Source organism: Phragmites australis, chromosome 9, assembly GCF_958298935.1.
Source record: "Phragmites australis chromosome 9, lpPhrAust1.1, whole genome shotgun sequence".
Lineage (NCBI taxonomy): Eukaryota > Viridiplantae > Streptophyta > Magnoliopsida > Poales > Poaceae > Phragmites > Phragmites australis.
Window position 1 is genome coordinate 29,062,658 of NC_084929.1, and position 17,104 is coordinate 29,079,761.

At 54.0% G+C, this 17,104-nt stretch overlaps 1 protein-coding gene across 1 annotated transcript; it reads right to left on the reverse strand.

Annotated features, from left to right (window-relative positions):
- Nucleotides 1-2,028: 2,028 nt before the first annotated feature.
- LOC133929824 (uncharacterized) lies at nucleotides 2,029-3,022 on the reverse strand. Its single transcript, XM_062376588.1, has 3 exons — nucleotides 2,873-3,022; nucleotides 2,665-2,770; nucleotides 2,029-2,421 (listed from the first exon to the last, which is right to left on the reverse strand). The coding sequence occupies exons 1-3, from the start codon at nucleotides 2,909-2,911 to the stop codon at nucleotides 2,267-2,269; spliced, it is 300 nt and encodes a 99-aa protein (XP_062232572.1). The 5' UTR covers nucleotides 2,912-3,022; the 3' UTR covers nucleotides 2,029-2,266.
- Between the last annotated feature and the right edge of the window lie 14,082 nt (nucleotides 3,023-17,104).

The window sequence follows — 17,104 nt, forward strand, 5'->3', positions numbered from 1 at the left end:
AAATACAGACCCCACTCTCTCCGCAACACTTATAATGTCACTGTTTTTGCACTGTAGCACTGGATGAGGTATCTGCTGGAGTTCAATTTCCAGTGCTACAGTACTTTGCGGAGTACTGTAGCACTGGATTCTATGCTGCTGCAGTTGGGCAGCTCCCCGTAAAATACTGTGCCAGGCTACTGTAGCACTTTTTGCCGATCGACTCACCAGCGGAATCGGCAACGGTGGTACAGTGAAGTCGATTAGTGGTAGCTGGCGGTAAATTTGTGGAAGGAAGTCGCATTCGGAACTACTGTGAAAGGAAGTCGCACTCGGTAATATACAGAGGTTGTGTTATGGGTTTGAATGGAAGAAGAAGAGTAATAAAAAGTAGAAAATAGAGTAGTTGTTGAAAATAAAAAATAGCAGATATTGTAATAGTGGTAGAGTATACTGTAATAATATTATAGAGGATAAATTTTAAGTATCTGCTGAAAATGGTCTAATTATAGCTGCTCCTCCGAGACTTGAGTGAAGCTTACAGCTTAAATCAATCAGGCCATTCTGCTATGTACGAGTTACTTGTGCCCGGTTGGAAATGTGAGAACAACGTAATTCCAGTAGATCACACCGCTTTCTGCAGAATTGTTATGAAATTCCTGTTTCCCAAACATGCTCGAACTAGGATACATTGAAACATCATGCGACTGTTCGATGGAAATCGTTGGTCACAAATGTCACATATTAGTGATAGGACACTGATGGTTTGTATCGAAAGGGTCTTTAGGATAAAAAACCTCTAGGATTTAAGTATAAATTTGAACTAAATTCTAAAAATTCTTAGGCAAATTTCCTCTTCCAAACAGGCACTAAATTTGAAAAAAAATCCCACGGTAATATACGGTCCGGAGGTCACCAATAAACAAACCTACGGAAACGTCGTTCATTCGTGCCGTACTACCGTACGTACTTGTCCCTTTTTTTTCCGCTTGTAATTCATCTCGCCATCGTTCTCTCTCGCACAAAAATAGCTTTGTCTTATTGTCACGAGTTAGACCATCTATAGCTATATTCTCTTCCAATTTTTTTTCTTATTCTTGTTTACTTTATTTTCTCTCATCTCTAATAGATTTTTTTCAAAATGATTGATAAAGAGAAAGAGAAAATCTTATCATGAAAGAAACGATCTTAAAAATCTTTTTATAATAAAAACTATGAAAAAAACTGTTTAAACATAAAAAATAAAAATCCCTAAAAAAGATTCTTATCTAAAAAAACTACCTTAACATGGTCTTATATGGCTCATGACTAAGAGTGCGACCTGCTTAAAAGCCTCACGCTGCGTCGCTGCCAGCACTGCAATTAATGCACTGGCTTGCCAGCACTGTAGCAGGAGCGAGACCAGTGGTGTGATCGGTGTCGCCCTCACAAGCAGCCGTTCGGCTGGACCCGGACCCGGTCGCGTCCACCTGGGGAGAGGTGATCGTAGGCGTCCAACTCAGCTCCCGTGCTAGGCGCCAAAGGGGTCCTAAGCGACGACGAGAAACCCTACAAAAGGCCCAAAACGACGGCGAGACCTACAAATGGAGCCGATCCCCCCGTGAAGGCCGGTACTACGAGGAAGGAGACAAGACATGAAGCACCGAGCCATCTGTCAAGTGGAGGTACCAGCAGCAAGTAGCAACACCGATCGGGTACACGTCATCACTGACGGATATGCGCTCACACCGCCACGTATCGTGGAAGGATTACTGGCAATGATAAGGTTAGCTACTTGCTTACATCACCCTGTAGATCCTACGTAGGACCTCTTGAATATAGCGTATTTCATTTTGAAAAATCAAAATTTATGTACTTTGACTAATATTTAGTAAAAATATCTAGTGTATAAAAATTATACAACTAGATTCATAATTAAAAATAATTTTACATAATATAGATTTTGTAGCTATAAATGATATATTTTATAAAAAAATTCAATTTTTTACTTTTAATATTAAATCTAAAATAAATACGTTTACTATTTTTGAACGGAAGAAATATATACATAAATTAAAGGTAATTTCTTGTCCTAATCTTCGGACACATGCGCGCATGGTTCTTGCAGTAGTTGCATTATTGGTGTAGCTAATTAAGCTAGCTAAGTATATATGCTTATTGCGCGATTATATATGGCCTACATATGAGGTGCAAGCCGCTCCCATGGCCATAGAGCCATTGGAGGATCTGGTGTACATGAGGCCACGCATGAGCTGATCTATAAGTACTCTAGGCTTCAGCTAGCTATCTAGCCCTCCTCGTCGTCGGAGCTCTTCGAGGCAGCCGCCTCATCGAGCATCTTCTGGATCCGCTGCATGGTCTCCGCCTCGATGTTCCGCTCCTTGCGGTCCTTGTTGTACGTCTCGAAGAACTCCTTGTTCTCCTTCTCCAGCTCCTTCCACACTGCATGTAGAATTGTTCACATCACATGAAATGACACAAGAGAAGAGCAACTACACTATGATGTAGGTAGCTAGATCGATCTAATTAGGACGCTGCCATGATCGATGGACAGCGTGAATCAACCTTGCGGGCTATTGAATCATATTGACGCATGTGTTGTTCATGCATGCAAAAATCTGCATAGAATGAGGTAATCAAACACGGGAAGGAACTAGCATAAGCAGAATGGTAGGTGCACAGCACCAGTGGAGGTGATGACAGGGTTGATGTTGGCACGCTTCTCCAGCGCCTCCATGCATTCTTCCTTGTTCAGGTTGAAGCAGATGCACTTCTCTATCAGATGATGAACCTGAAACACCATCACAAACAGTTGAATCTATCATTTGATGTATCCATATATGTAGCAGCTGATATAGTACACTTATTTATTCGAATAGAAAAGACCACATACCATTCTGATGTAAGAAGCTGACGACGAGGAGTCGCCCATGGCAGTGAACTGATTAGTAGTACACCAGCTTGGGCTTTGAAGAAAAGCTTCAGAATTAAGGTGGTGCTTTTACGCGGTATATAGGTCTATACGAGTATAGAAGGCCAAGGCCTGCAAGCTGCAACGAACACCAGCGAGGAGATAGAAATAGGGGAGGCGAGGGAGGGGGACGTGGAGCATGCCACATGGGCGTCGCCTCCTCATTGGCCGGGAGGTGGCGGGGGAGATTTTTCCGGGCCCGCACCTCGCTCTCAGCTCTAGCCTGCTTTTCTGTGGCTGGAGTGTCACGTGGGCGGCCGAAGCAGCGACATTGCTTATTGCTCGCTGGACATCCTAGTTTTTACTTTTACACGACGTTGAGTGCGTGCTCTTCTTTCATCGTTTGGTTTGCCATGCTAATATATAGCCAAATCAGTGGTACACTCAGAGATGTGGCTTCTAATATGGCAAAAAACTCGATGGTTTGGTCCTGTCAGCAAGACCGCACCACCAAACCAGACCTAATTAGGGGTGCATAAGTTAACCTAGTTTATGGGACTAAATTATGATTTTGTAGTTCATGGAGTTAGTTTACATATTTCCGTGAGGACAAAGTGGACTTAATAGCCCAAAATAATATAGATAAAAACCTGCCATTTTGTTAAGAAATTATTCAATCAATGTAGGGCCCACTTGTGAGTATATGCCTAGTTGGTTACGGTCGTTATGGTGAAATCTATCCATCCGAGTTCTAGTTCTAGACTTAGCAACTGCTCATATTTTTTGAGATTAATTCTCGACATAGAATAATACATGCACATTTAAATACGTTCAAGGGTGAAAATACATGTCTGTACTACTTGGGGTTATATTAGGTCTCTATAATATTGTTTAGACATGTGTTAGGGTATATCCACATGAGTGTTTATATGTGGGCATTAGTGTGATGTGCGTACTAGATTGTGTATGTTCGTCCAATTATTTGTAGTAAAAAATTCCTGTAAGGCTCACTCTAAGTGGGAAAAAAGCATGAAAAAATTCTTCTAGCTCGAAAAATAAAACGTAAGGCCTCGTTGTTTTTGAGATATGTATATACGACAAACGTGCTGTTTATTGGAGAACTTTCATTGTTCTTATAACTTCTTAGCCAGTGCGGGAGTTCCATAACATTTACTCTATGTTTTATATACTCATACGCATGAATATATTCAAATATTAGAACTAAAGCGCAACAAAGATTGCATAATCATATATCAATCTTGCTCGATGAAGCGTCTTAATTATCTATGCTTGATAAGTGACGTACATACAATAGTTAAACAATAGAACACATGATTAGTTTTTCCGACGAGATAATGCACTAGAGAGAGATGACGAAAACCCTTCATCATTCTTTTTTCCAAAGAAAACATAGAAAACCCTTCATCATAGAATTGTGATAGCTTGCTTGCACCGGGACGCAGTGTCACCGGTAACGTATCAGCTTGTGCGCTGCAGTGTGCTCGGTGTAGCACCAGGATGGTCCAGAGCTAGGCTAAAATCGAACAACGGTAGAAGAACCACATGTGCCCAAGCCGCAGAAGAACCTAATTATATGTTGCTTCCTTGTGTGCAGATACCATGGCCCGCATCGCAGTGACCAACGATCAGGTCCCATAAGATCGCGCGGGGCCCACCTTACCAAAATGTAGCCAATCGCTGTCCCAAAGCCGATCCATGGTCGACGGAGGAACCAAGATAACGGGGCCAACCTGACATACAGCAGCCGGGAGCCCGGGACGTATTATATGTCGAAATAAGTGCACTTATGCGATTATTCTATAATTCCTAAGACAATAATCGTAGCAAGTATACTATAGATATATGAGAATAAGTAGATTGCTTGTATCTATCACACATACATGCCGAACACGACATAACCTAGATCGATGACTATTGGCAGCAATAAGCATCAACATCATCGCATAAACAAAACTGTAGCAGGCAAGATATAGATCTATTCGACACAGTGACTACAACTTTATTTCCAAATATAGCAGCACAACACACAAATGTTTAAGGCTTACTTAGTTAAGTGCACTACTATAGAAGGGGTCATACGCATCGGCTCATCAGTGCTGATTAGTTTAAAACCGACACTGATAGTGCATTAGTGTCGGTTCATAATACAGTCAGGTAAAAATCTATCTATTCGAGTAAAAACCGGTACTAATAAGCATTATCAATGTCGGTTTATAATAAAAACCGGTACTAATAGTATCAGTGTCAAACTTCTTTTATGAACTGACATTAAAAGCGGGAGTCGAACTCAAATTTTTTATTATATTCATTTAATACTTCACGGCTCGCATCCGCTCTCATGGTTCTCTCACACACTCACGCGGCTCTCTCTCTCCCTGCACATCCCAACCTCCTCGCCTCCTTTGCCTCACCACCCTCGCCCTCCTCATCGGCCTCACTGCCCTCTCCCTCCTCCCCATCACGGCCTCACCGTCCTCACCCTCCTCCCCATCTCCTCCGGTTCGATCTCGTTCTTTCTCTCTCCCTTATCTCTTCACCGGCCTCTCTCTCCCCTCACTGGCTTCCTCTCTCTCCCCATCAGCAACTCCACCCCTTGCGAGATCCACAGCGGGATATGACGGATCTGGCCATAGATGTTGCTAGGGTCGGAGATCCATGCTGCGGGTGGGTATCCGTCATTGTTGAAGTGATGCTAGGTATGCTCTGGCATGTGCGTGTGTTATGCATCGCCGTTGAAGTGATTCAAGGCTTTGGTGCGTGTGTGATGCCATGTATGCTCCGACATGTGCATGTGTTATGTGCCTACATGATGTTTTCCGCCGTGCTTGCTAATGTGTGGGCTACCATTGCGCTGGTGTGCGTGCTCGGCTGGAAGGTTGCCGTCATTCTGAAAGTTGGCCGGCGTGTCTGGATGGCTAGCATTGTGCCATTGTTGTTCTGTGTGCGCTGCTGCTATTCTGTGAACGCTCGAGGTGCTTTCTCGCTGGTGATTTGGCTCCCAATTGATGTTGTCGTCCATGTGTGCTCTAGCTGGTTGTATGTGTATCGACTGCCTTTGAGATGATGCCATCGTCCATGATGCCGTTGGACTCCGATGTGGGGCAGCAGTGGGCTCTGGATCAATGCATCGAGCCAACTTGTTTGCTAACCCTTTTTTTTTTAATTTTTTGGAAAACTCAACAATCCCGATTGTTAAGCCGACACTGATAACTCTCAACTATCAGTCCTGACTATACAATGTCGGTTGCAAAACCAGCACTGATAACGATTTTCAATTGACACTGATCCTTTTTATTGTAGTGGTGCCCGAGCGTTGCAATGAGAGCCATAAAAACTTCACTAATTATGCTAAGGACACTATTCACTTGAATGTGCAATCATCAAATACTCTACTCATTTTATTGTGTGAAGCTTGCACACTATTGATAGTATTTTTACCTAATATCAAATATCGCGTGTAAGGTGGCAATATCGATATGGCTATTAAATGGACAAGAGCCATATTGATATCGCCTGTAGGTACATATCACATCTGAAAAATCACAACTTGAAATTCGAAGACCCCACCACCAGTAACCTAATATCAAATATGGCAAACGCACAACCAAAAAAACACCACCTTACAAAATTGCTCTTGAACAATCCGGTTTTTGGTTTTTTACCATACTATCAGATGGCCCACAAAAACTACAATTTAGGCATTAATAATTATCAGATGGCCTACAGAAAATATGATTTAGGCATCTGTCGTAAGGTGAGAAAAGATCAAGTCCCGGGAGAGGGCGCTCGGGGCCACAGTCGGTGGCCCCCGAGTACCCATGTTCCCCGATGATCCACGAAATCTAAGTACCGGGAAGAAAGTGCTCGGGAAGGTGTACGGTGGCCCCCGAGCACCCTAGTCCCCCGACGACCAGGAGAGCTAAGTACCGGGAGAAACATGCCCGGGGCCGCCGGCGGTGGCCCCTAGGCACCCAAGTATCCTGAGGACTCGCCGAAGGAAGATCCAGGAGAGAGTGCTCGGGGCTGCGTGCAGCAGCCCCCGAGCACTCGGTTCCCCGAGGATCCGTACAAGTGTGCCCGGGAGAGGGTGCTCGGGGAGGTGAACAGTACCCCTGAGCACTCGGTTCCCCGAGGACAAGAAAGGGCGTTCTCGGGAGAGAGTGCTCGGGGAGGTGAACAGTACCCCCGAGCACTCGGTCCCCCGAGGACAAGAAAGGGCGTTCTCGAGAGAAAGTGCTCAGGGAGGTGAACAGTACCCCCGAGCACTCGGTCCCCCGAGGACAAGAAAGGGCGTTCTCGGGAGAGAGTGCTCGGGGAGGTGAACAGTACCCCCGAGCACTCGGTACTCCGACGACTCAGAAAGCCCCCTGGTGGAGGCCCCCGAGGGGCCCACCGATGAGGTGTCAGCCAGTCAAAGGCCCGAGGCCGCATTTAAAGAGCGTGCATGGCCTGTCACCTCCAACTGCTCCCGCCGCGTTCGGCGTCAGTTCCTGCCACGTTCTGGCAGAGAGGCGTGGGGTCATTAATTGCACGGGTCTCGTCCCGTGCCATCCGGCCCGTCTCAGGATAACGTCGTAAGGGCCGAGGCGTTCCGTCTGCCGCGCTGCTGTGGCAGGGGAACATGACAGGGCGGGCACGCCGGGCCGCTCTGCGGCTACCCGGTGGGCCCTCTCCACGGCGCCCGTTGCCAAGCCATTTATGGTACCGGATGACCGGGCGTGTGCCGCTTTTTCCACCCCTGGTCATGTCGCCTAGAGGAAATGATGACGCTCATTCCATTTGTGGTGCCTTGGAGTTCGCACCCTCCCGTGCGGGGCGTATCGCCGTTGGTAGGTATTTGAAGGGGCCGTCGGCACAAGAGAAAGAGGGACGAAAAGGAGAAGAGAAAAAAGAGGAAAAGAAAGGAAGGAAGAGGCAACAGATAGAAAAAACAAGAGAAGGGAAGACCAGAGAAGGCTGAGCCCAATCCCAGCCGAAGAACAAGGAGCCCCAGGCTTTAGAATATGAGACCCTCCTTGTAACCAGCAACATCCTTGAGGGACTTCCTCGAGACATTCATAGAGTTCATACAGGAGTAGGGTGTTACGCCCCCGTGCAGCCCGAACCTGTCTAAATTCCGGTGCATTTACTTCTTCTTGCACTAGGTCACTCCACCACCACCGGCCGTTGCAATCATTCCCATTTATTTCTCCGACGAACAGACTCAGGATCATCCCCCCGACCAAATCTCTAAAAAGGGGTCTCTCGGGATCCCTGCGACTGGAGTTAATCCTCCGACAGTACTGCAGGCGTGGGGCGACTACCCTAGGTAGTGTCCCCCACCATCTGCAATGTAAGGGTCGGCAGGGTGCTGGTCGACGGGGGCGCAGGCCTCAACCTCGTATCCAAGGAGGCCTTCGAGAAGCTGCAGGTGCCCTCCAGGCGTCTAAAGCCGTCACTTCCGTTCTGCGGGGTGACACCCGGGCACTCCCTGCCCCTCGGGCAGGTTGAGCTGCCCGTGACTTTCGGGAGTCGGGATAACTTCCGCACGGAGAGCGTCGTCTTCGACGTCGTGGAGCTCCCCCTCCCCTACAACGCCATCCTCGGGCGCCCGGCGCTCGCTAGGTTCATGGTGGCTGCGTACTATGCGTACCTCACGGTCAAGATGCCGGGCCCAGCAGGCCCCATCTCCGTGTCCGCCAACACCGGCGGTGCCGTCTCCTGCGTCGAGCAATCATACCTGGCCTTGGTCTCAGCTCAGGCCGAGGTCGAAGGCTGTCCAGGGGGCCCGGGACCCTCTTCATCCAAACCCTGACTCGCCGCCGACGCCTCTGTTCCTACGAAGGAGGTCGTGGTGGGCGAAGACGCCTCCCAGGTCATCCGAATCGGCGGTGACTTGGACGGCAAATAGGAAAGTGCGCTCGTCGCCTTCCTCCGGGCTAATGTCGACGTGTTTGCATGGCAGCAGTCCGACATGCCTGGGATCCCTAGGGAGGTGATCGAGCACCACCTGGCTGTGCGTCCGGACGCACAGCCCGGTGAAGCAGAAGGTCCAGCGGCAGGCGCCTGAGCGCCAGGAGTTCATCCGGGAGCAGATCAGCAAGCTCCTTAACGCCGGATTTATCCGAGAGGTCCTTCACCCCGAGTGGTTGGCAAACCCAGTTATCGTCTCGAAGGCCAACGGCAAGCTCCGCATGTGCGTGGACTACACCGATCTAAACAAGGCTTGCCCCAAAGATCCTTTTCCTTTGCCCCGCATAGATCAAATTGTAGATGCAACCGTGGGATGTGATCTTTTGTGTTTTTTAGATGCAAACTCTGGTTATCACCAGATTCGCATGGCCGTAGAGGATGAAGAAAAAACTGCTTTTACCACTCCAGTGGGGACTTATTGCTATGTGTCGATGCCTTTTGGTTTGCGCAACGCTGGGTCTTGTTTCCAGCGCGCTATCCGCATCACCCTTGATTCGCAGGTTGGCCGCAACGTCGAGGCCTACATCGACGATCTCGTGGTCAAGTCCCGAGACCGCGCCACCCTGCTCGAAGACCTTGCCGAGACTTTCAATAGTCTCCGCACTACCCGCCTGAAGCTCAACCCCGAGAAGTGTGTCTTTGGGGTACCTGCGGGCAAGCTCCTCGGTTTCTTGGTTTCCAGCCGAGGGATCGAGGCCAATCCAGAGAATATCAGGGCCATCGAGCAGATGCGACCCCCGGCTCGACTCAAGGAGGTCCATCGTCTCGCCGGCTACATGGCGGCCCTCGGACGCTTCATCTCCAAACTTGGGGAGCGGGGGCTCCCCCTCTTCAAGCTTCTGAAGAAGACCGGTTGTTTCGACTAGACGCCGGAGGCCGAGCAGGCCTTCCATGATCTGAAGAAGTATCTCACCTCACCACCCGTGCTGGTGGCCCCGTCCGAAGACGAGCCACTGCTACTCTATGTATCGGCCACCCCTCAGGTCGTAAGAAGATCTGGGCCATCGAGCAGATGCGACCCCCGGGCACTCCCCTGTCCTCGCGGCTCCCCCCGAGCAGGGGGTCGAGCCCGAGCACTTGGCTCCTCTCGAGCAGGGGGTCGAGCCCGAGCACTTGGCTCCTCCCGAGCAGGGGTTCGAGTCCGAGCACTTGACTCCCCCCGAGCAGGGAGTCGAGTCCGAGCACTTGGCTCTTCCCGACTAGGGAGTAGAGCCCGAGCACCTGGTCAGCCCCGACCACGTCGCCGAGCCTGGGGGCTGTAGCAGGCCCTCGGGTGAGGCCGCAATCTGGGCCCACCGGGTACATCGACCGGTGTACTTCATCAGTGAAGTCCTCCGGGAGGCAAAAACAAGGTACCTCCAGGCTCAGAAGCTGCTCTACGCCGTGCTCATCGCTTCCCGGAAGTTGCGCCACTACTTCCAAGCGCACAAGGTCTCGGTGGTTACCACGTACCCACTGGGGCCCATCCTCCGGAACCGAGAAGGCACTGGGCGTATAGTCAAGTGGGCGGTGGAACTGGCAGAGTTCGACCTGCATTTTGTCAGTCGCCAGGTGATCAAAAGCCAGGCACTCTCTGACTTCGTGGCAGAGTGGACGCCCGTCCCTGAGGTCGTCCCAGAAGAGATCTCTACATTACCCGGGCACGATGCACCCGGGTACTGGATCATGCATTTCGACGGTTCCCTCTCGCTGAAATGTGCGGGGGCCGGAGTGGTTCTCACCTCCCCAACGGGTGAAGAACTCCGGTACGTCGTGCAGCTGCAGTTCCGTGCATCCAACAACATGGCGGAATATGAGGGCCTCATCGCTGGCCTCCGAGCCGCGGTGGGCCTCGGGATTCATCGCCTCCTGGTCAAGGGAGACTCCCAGCTGGTGGTTAACCAGGTATCTAAAGAGTACCAGTGCACGGATCCTCAAATGGCGGCGTACGTGGCGGCAGTCACGAAGCTGGAGAAGCGCTTCGACGGCTTGGAGCTGCGGTACATCTCGCGCCGCGACAACGCTCTGGCCGACGACCTCTCTCGCCTGGCCTCCTCCCGTGCGCGCGTCCCTGCCGGAGTCTTTGAAGAAAGACTCACACGGCCTTCCGTCCTGCCTGCCGAACAGGGCGAAGGGGAAACCTCGAACTCAATTCAGGGGAGCCCAGCGGCGCTCTCAGTGGGAAGCCCCGTCAGGGTGCCGCCGCCCGGCGAGTGCGCTGCACTCGCTGACAGTTCTCAAGATGCCTCGTGGATGGATGATATCCGCGGGTACTTGAAGGAAAAGTTCCTCCCCGGGGATGAGGCTTCTGCCGAAAGAGTTGCTCGGCAGTCCAAACGCTATGCCATAGTAGATGGGGATCTCTACCGACGTAGCGCAGGCGGCATTCTCCTGAAATGCATCTCCCGGGTAGAAGACGGTGAGCTTCTCGCTGAGATCCACGAGGGCGAGTGCGGTGGCCATGCATCGTTCCGCACGTTGGTCGGGAAGGCCTTCCGGCAAGGTTTCTACTGGCCTACAGCCCTCCAGGATGCTTCCGAGCTGGTTCGGCGCTGCAGAGCGTGCCAGTTCCACGCAAAGCAGATTCACCAGCCAGCTCAGGCTCTTCACACCATCCCCCTGTCATGGCCTTTCGCGGTCTGGGGGCTGGACATTCTGGGTCCATTCCCCCGAGCAATCGGGGGCTATGAGTACCTCTATGTCGCCATCGACAAGTTCACCAAATGACCGGAGGTGGTCCCAGTCATCAAGGTGACCAAGAACACGGCGCTCCAGTTCATCCGCGGCATCACCAGTCGCTTTGGTGTCCCGAACCGGATCATCACCGACAACGGCACTCAGTTCACAAGTGCCCTGTTCGGGGACTACTGCGAAGACCTCGGCATCAAGCTCTGCTTCGCCTCCGTTGCTCATCCTCGGAGCAATGGGCAGGTTGAGCGCGCCAACGCGGAGATACTGAAGGGGCTCAAAACCCGGACCTACAACGTGCTCGCAAAGCACGGGAAGGGGTGGGTCGACGAGCTGCCTGTCGTGCTATGGGCCAACCGGACCATGCCAAGCCGCGCTACCGGGGAGACTCCTTTCTTCCTCGTGTACGGCGCTGAGGCGGTCCTCCCCTCCGAGCTCACTCTAGGCTCCCCTCGGGTGCATGCCTACTCCGAAGGTGAGCACGAGCAGCAGAGGCACGACGACGTTGACTATTTGGAAGAGCGCCGGTGGCGTGCCGCCGTCCGAGCAGACCGCTACCAGCAAAGCCTGCGGCGCTACCATCAGCGCCACGTTCGGGCCCGGTCTCTCGAGGTGGGAGATCTAGTTCTCCGACGCGTCCAGTCACGCGAAGGAAGGAATAAGCTGTCCCCTATGTGGGAAGGCCCCTTTACCGTGATCGGTGTCCCGCGAGAAGGCTCTTTTTGGTTGGCTGCAGAGGATGGGCAACCGCTCCCCAACCCGTGGAACATCGAGCACCTGCGCAAGTTCTTCCCGTAGATGGCCATGCTTGCGGCTCAGGTCAACCAGGCCGGGGGCTTCCCCCCCGCCCAAGTTGACCGGGGGCCACCACTAACTGGGTAAGTCACCCAACCTTGTAAAAAAATTTATCAAATACAATATTTATATCAATGTGCAATCATATGTCAATTTCATTTTTCTGGATTCCATATGTTTAATCTGTCTAGTGAGATGCTCGATTGTGCGAGAAAAATTCGCTCTCTCTTTTTCCCCGTTGATAAAAAGAATCCCGATCGGTATGCGCGCGGGCAGTTGCTGCTAACTTACGTCTGATGTGGTAAGCTGTGGCGTTCGGCGTCGTGACAGTCCTTCGGGCACTACCGAGTCCCTGGGGTTCTCGGGTAATCCTATCGCTCGAGCCGCTCGAGTAGTCCGGAGCCTAGGCCCCAGGGGCGGGCTGTCGGTGCTCGGTCTGGTCTGTCATACTCGGGCGCCACCGAACCATAGGACCTCTGGGTTATGCCTCTGCCTGCTCTTGTCCGCCGGTCTGGGCATTCGAGAGGTCTCGGGTCGAAAACGAGAGCAGTCTATAATGAGTACCGCACTAACAGAGCGCAGCAAGCAAATAATTTCTCTATTTTTTCTCAAGTCACAGATCGACAATCAAAAGCAAAAGCAGCTCGACCGCGAGGGCCTCCGTGCCCAGGTCGCTGCTCGGCCCCAAGGGTCCTCGGGTGGTCCTACCGCTCTGGCGTGAGTGGTCGTGATCACCTGATCCCAGGCTCCTCATGCGCCCCCTGGTGCTCGGGCGCCTCGGCCGTGGGAACCGAGTTCCCGGGCACCCCGAGCTCGGAGCGCGTGCCCCTCCTGGATTGGTTGGCCGAAAGGCTAACAGCTGTCCGGTGAGTGGTTAAATTCAGACGAATTTACATTCAATAATATTTTGTTCGCGAGTCGTCCTCGGGGGCCCTCGTACTCTAATCTGCTCGGTGAGATGGTCTCCTCGCGCACAAAACCCTACCGCGTGTCCACTTTTTCCTAGAACGACAGAACGGTCCGTAGAAAGGCGTACCGTACGTGCGGTAATGTCCGATCGAAGTCTTTCATGGTGGTCGTGGTGTTCGGTCCGCTTGTAGGGCCCCGAGCACTACCGAGTCTCTGGGGTTCCCGGGTAATCCTATCGCTCGAGCCGCTCGAGTAGTCCGGAGCCTATGCCCTAGGGACGGGCTGTCGGTGCTCGGTCCGGTCCGTCCTAAGCACGGGCACCACCGAACCGTGGGGACTCTTGGTCGCATTCCCGCCCACACGTGTCTCTAGTCTACTGGCTGAGTGGTCGCAAGGTGGAAAAGTGTTCACCGGTCATGGCGTGCTCCGTGCTGGATCGATCTATCTCCCGAGCAGGGAAGTTCGTGCCTTTGTCTTTCGACTTAGCTGTTGTGGACTCGCGAGGGCTTGGGGGCTGAACGCGCCGAGAAGGATGGTCGGGGCGATTTCGTTCTCGGGGAAGGAAAGGTCGGGGTCGGTCCGACTAAGTACTCCTCGGGGCATCAAGTGAAAACAGCAGAAACTACACCAAGCACTCAGAAGAATACTAGAGTTGTGACCCCAAAGAAAGCCTCCATTATATTCACAAAAAAGGACAGCTATTCTGAGGGATCACTCCCATATTTACATCAAGTAAAAAGAAAAGAAGAAGAAAAAACTACTACAAAAGCCAAGTCGGAGTCGGAGCCTTCACTGCTGCTCCTCGGGACTGGGGGCGGCGGTGCCTCCCGCGTGAAGCCGGCTGCCACCACGGCGGCGGTGCTCCGAACTGCCTCCCGGGCGGCCTCCTCCTCAGCTTCAACCACCCCTTCCTGAGCTGGCTCCAGCGGGAAGTTCGGGTCCCGGCTCCGGTAGCAAGCCAGGACGTGTTCGGCCACTGCCTCAGCCAAGCCACGCCCCTCCCGGGCGGCGAGTTCCTGGACGGCCTGGGGCAGCGCCTCGAGGCGCTCGCAGACCTTCTGGAAGCCTAGGGCGAACCGGCCGGGGCCCGCCCCCTTCTCCTCCACGAGAAGTCGCCCGAGCCAGGCCACCCTCACGGACCGCTGCATCCGCCGGAGGGTGTCCTCTAGCATCAGATGCAGGCTGGCCCGTTTGACCGAGGCGGCCTCGAGCTCCTCTGTCGCGGTCCGCAGCCGCTCCTTGAGCCCCTGGCCCCCAGCCGCACCAGCAGAGCCAGCGCCGGATGCCTGGCCCTCAGCCAGCTTCACCTGCCCCACCAAGGCGGACAGGGCCTGCTCGCGGGCAGTCAGCTCTGCCTCGGACTTGGCGGCCTGCTCCTCCTAAGCAGCAGCGGCCGCCGCTGCCTCGGCAGCCTCCACCTCCCGGCGGGCTAGCAGATCCTCCCGGGCGCCCAAGTCCGCCGCCGTTATCTCGGCGTCGGTCTCCCGGATCGCGACGTCCTCTTCCTGGCGTTGGAGCTCCCCTTCGACGTGCTGGAGCTCCTCTGCCCAGTATTGGAGCTCGACGTGGGTCCGATCGACCTCGTCCTTCTGACGGGCTAGGTCAGCCTGGAGGGCCTCTGTCTTTGGGGTTCCGCCGTCACCTCCGGCAGGGTCAAACGGTCGTGGGGGTCGACGTCGACGTAGAACCAGTCGCGCCGTCATTCCTCCCACTTGCTTCGCAGCACCTGGGGAATGTATCGCTCCCCCAGGCCGTCCCGCAGCCGGAAGCTGCAGCAGCCAGCGACGTCCGCGGTGGAGAAGCCCCTCTTCTTCTCGGCCGACCGCAGCGCGAAGAAGTGTCGGAAGAGCGTCATCGACGGCGGCACCCCCACGAACATCTCGCAGAGGTGGGCGAAAACCGCTAGGATGACGACAGAGTTGGGGCTGAGATGCACCAACTGGATCCCGTAGGTGTCGAGGATTTGGAGGAAGAACGTTGAGAACAGCGGCACCAGCCCGGCCGCCATGAAGGAGGTGAAGAGGACGATGCGCCCCGAGCGGTTTGTCGCTGGCGGGAAGCTCGCCGGCGTCACCACCAAGGCCCCCTGCTGGCCTTCGGGGACCAGCAACTTCCGAATCTTCCCCGCCGCCTCCTCGTTCGACAGGCGGGACTCCGGCAGCACGCAATCGGGAGTCTTGTCGCGGCGGCTTCCTCCTGCTCTTGGCATTTCGTCGGGGCGGGGGATGATCTGGATGGTGAAGAAGGGAAGGTGCTCTGATCGCCTAAGGAGAGTCTAGGGCTCAGGAGTGCAAGGAGAGCAGGAGCTAGATCACGAGATGGCGTAAAGAGGGGGGCGATTCGCTCCCCTCCTACTTTTATACCCCAGGGAAATTCAAACGTCGCCCGCCACAGCGCACTTGGCAGGACGGTTTCCTCGATCGACGCAACTGCCAGGCGAGTCTCCCACGGATCGTGCGGTGTCAGCAGTTGCCAGGCGTGTTTTCCTCGATTTACGCGGCTACCGCGCGTGCCGCCTGCTCCGTCATCACGCGCCGCCTGTCCTATCGTCACACGCCTCGGGGGTCGTTTGGACGCGCGTCCGTTCGGCTCCCCGTTGGGCCGTACCAAAGGCTCGGACCGGAGGGACCGCCATCTGAAAGTTCACCACGTGGCGTCAGTGCCGACTTCGGCCTCGTTGGCGACGAAGGGCCCATCCGCAGTCTCTGGGCCATTGCTTGCCAATGGGCCCGGGGGCTACTGTCGGTGTATCAGGAACCGGGGGTCCCCGAATCCCGAGGTCAGGCTAGCCATCCGCCACATGGCGCCATCCCGCGGAGTCTCTCCCGCAAGGTGAGAAAAGATCAAGTCTCGGGAGAGGGCGCTCCGGGCCATAGTTGGTGGCCCCCGAGTACTCCTGTTCCCCGATGATCCACGAAATCTAAGTACTGGGAAGAAAGTGCTCGGGAAGGTGTACGATGGCCCCCGAGCACCCTAGTCCCGCGACGACCAGGAGAGGTAAGTACCGGGAGAAACATGCCCGGGGCCGCCGGCGGTGGCTGCTGGGCACCCAAGTATCCCGAGGACTTGCCGAAGCAAGTTCTGGGAGAGAGTGCTCGGGGCTGCGTGCAGCAGCCCCCGAGCACTCGGTTCCCCGAGGATCCGTACAAGTGTGCCCAGGAGAGGGTGCTCGGGGAGGTGAACAGTACCCCCGAGCACTCGGTTCCCCGAGGACAAGAAAGGGCGTTCTCAGGAGAGAGTGCTCGGGGAGGTGAACAGTACCCCCGAGCACTCGGTCCCCCGAGGACAAGAAAGGGCGTTCTCGGGAGAGAGTGCTCGGGGAGGTGAACAGTACCCCCGAGCACTCGGTACTCTGACGACTCAGAAAGCCCCCTGGTGGAGGCCCCCGAGGGGCCCACCGATGAGGTGTTAGCCAGTCAAAGGCCCGAGGCCGTATTTAAAGAGCGTGCGTGGCCTGTCACCTCCAACTGCTCCCGTCGCGCTCGGCGTCAGTTCCTGCCACGTTCTGGCAGAGAGGCGTGGGGTCATTAATTGCACGGGTCCCGTCCCGTGCCATCCGGCCCGTCTCAGGATAACGTCGTAAGGGCCGAGGCGTTCCGTCTGCCGCGTTGCTGTGGCAGGGGAACAAGACAGGACGGGCACGCCGGGCCGCTCTGCGGCTGCCCGGTGGGCCCTCTCCACGACGCCCGTTGCTGGGCCATTTATGGTGACGGATGACCGGGCGTGTTCCAGTTTTTCCACCCCCGGTCATGTCGCCCAGAGAAAATGATGACACCCATTCCATTTGTGGCGCCTTGGAGTTCGCGCCCTCCCGTGCGGGGCGTATCGCCGTTGGCAGGTATTTGAAGGGGCTGGCGGCACAGGAGAAAG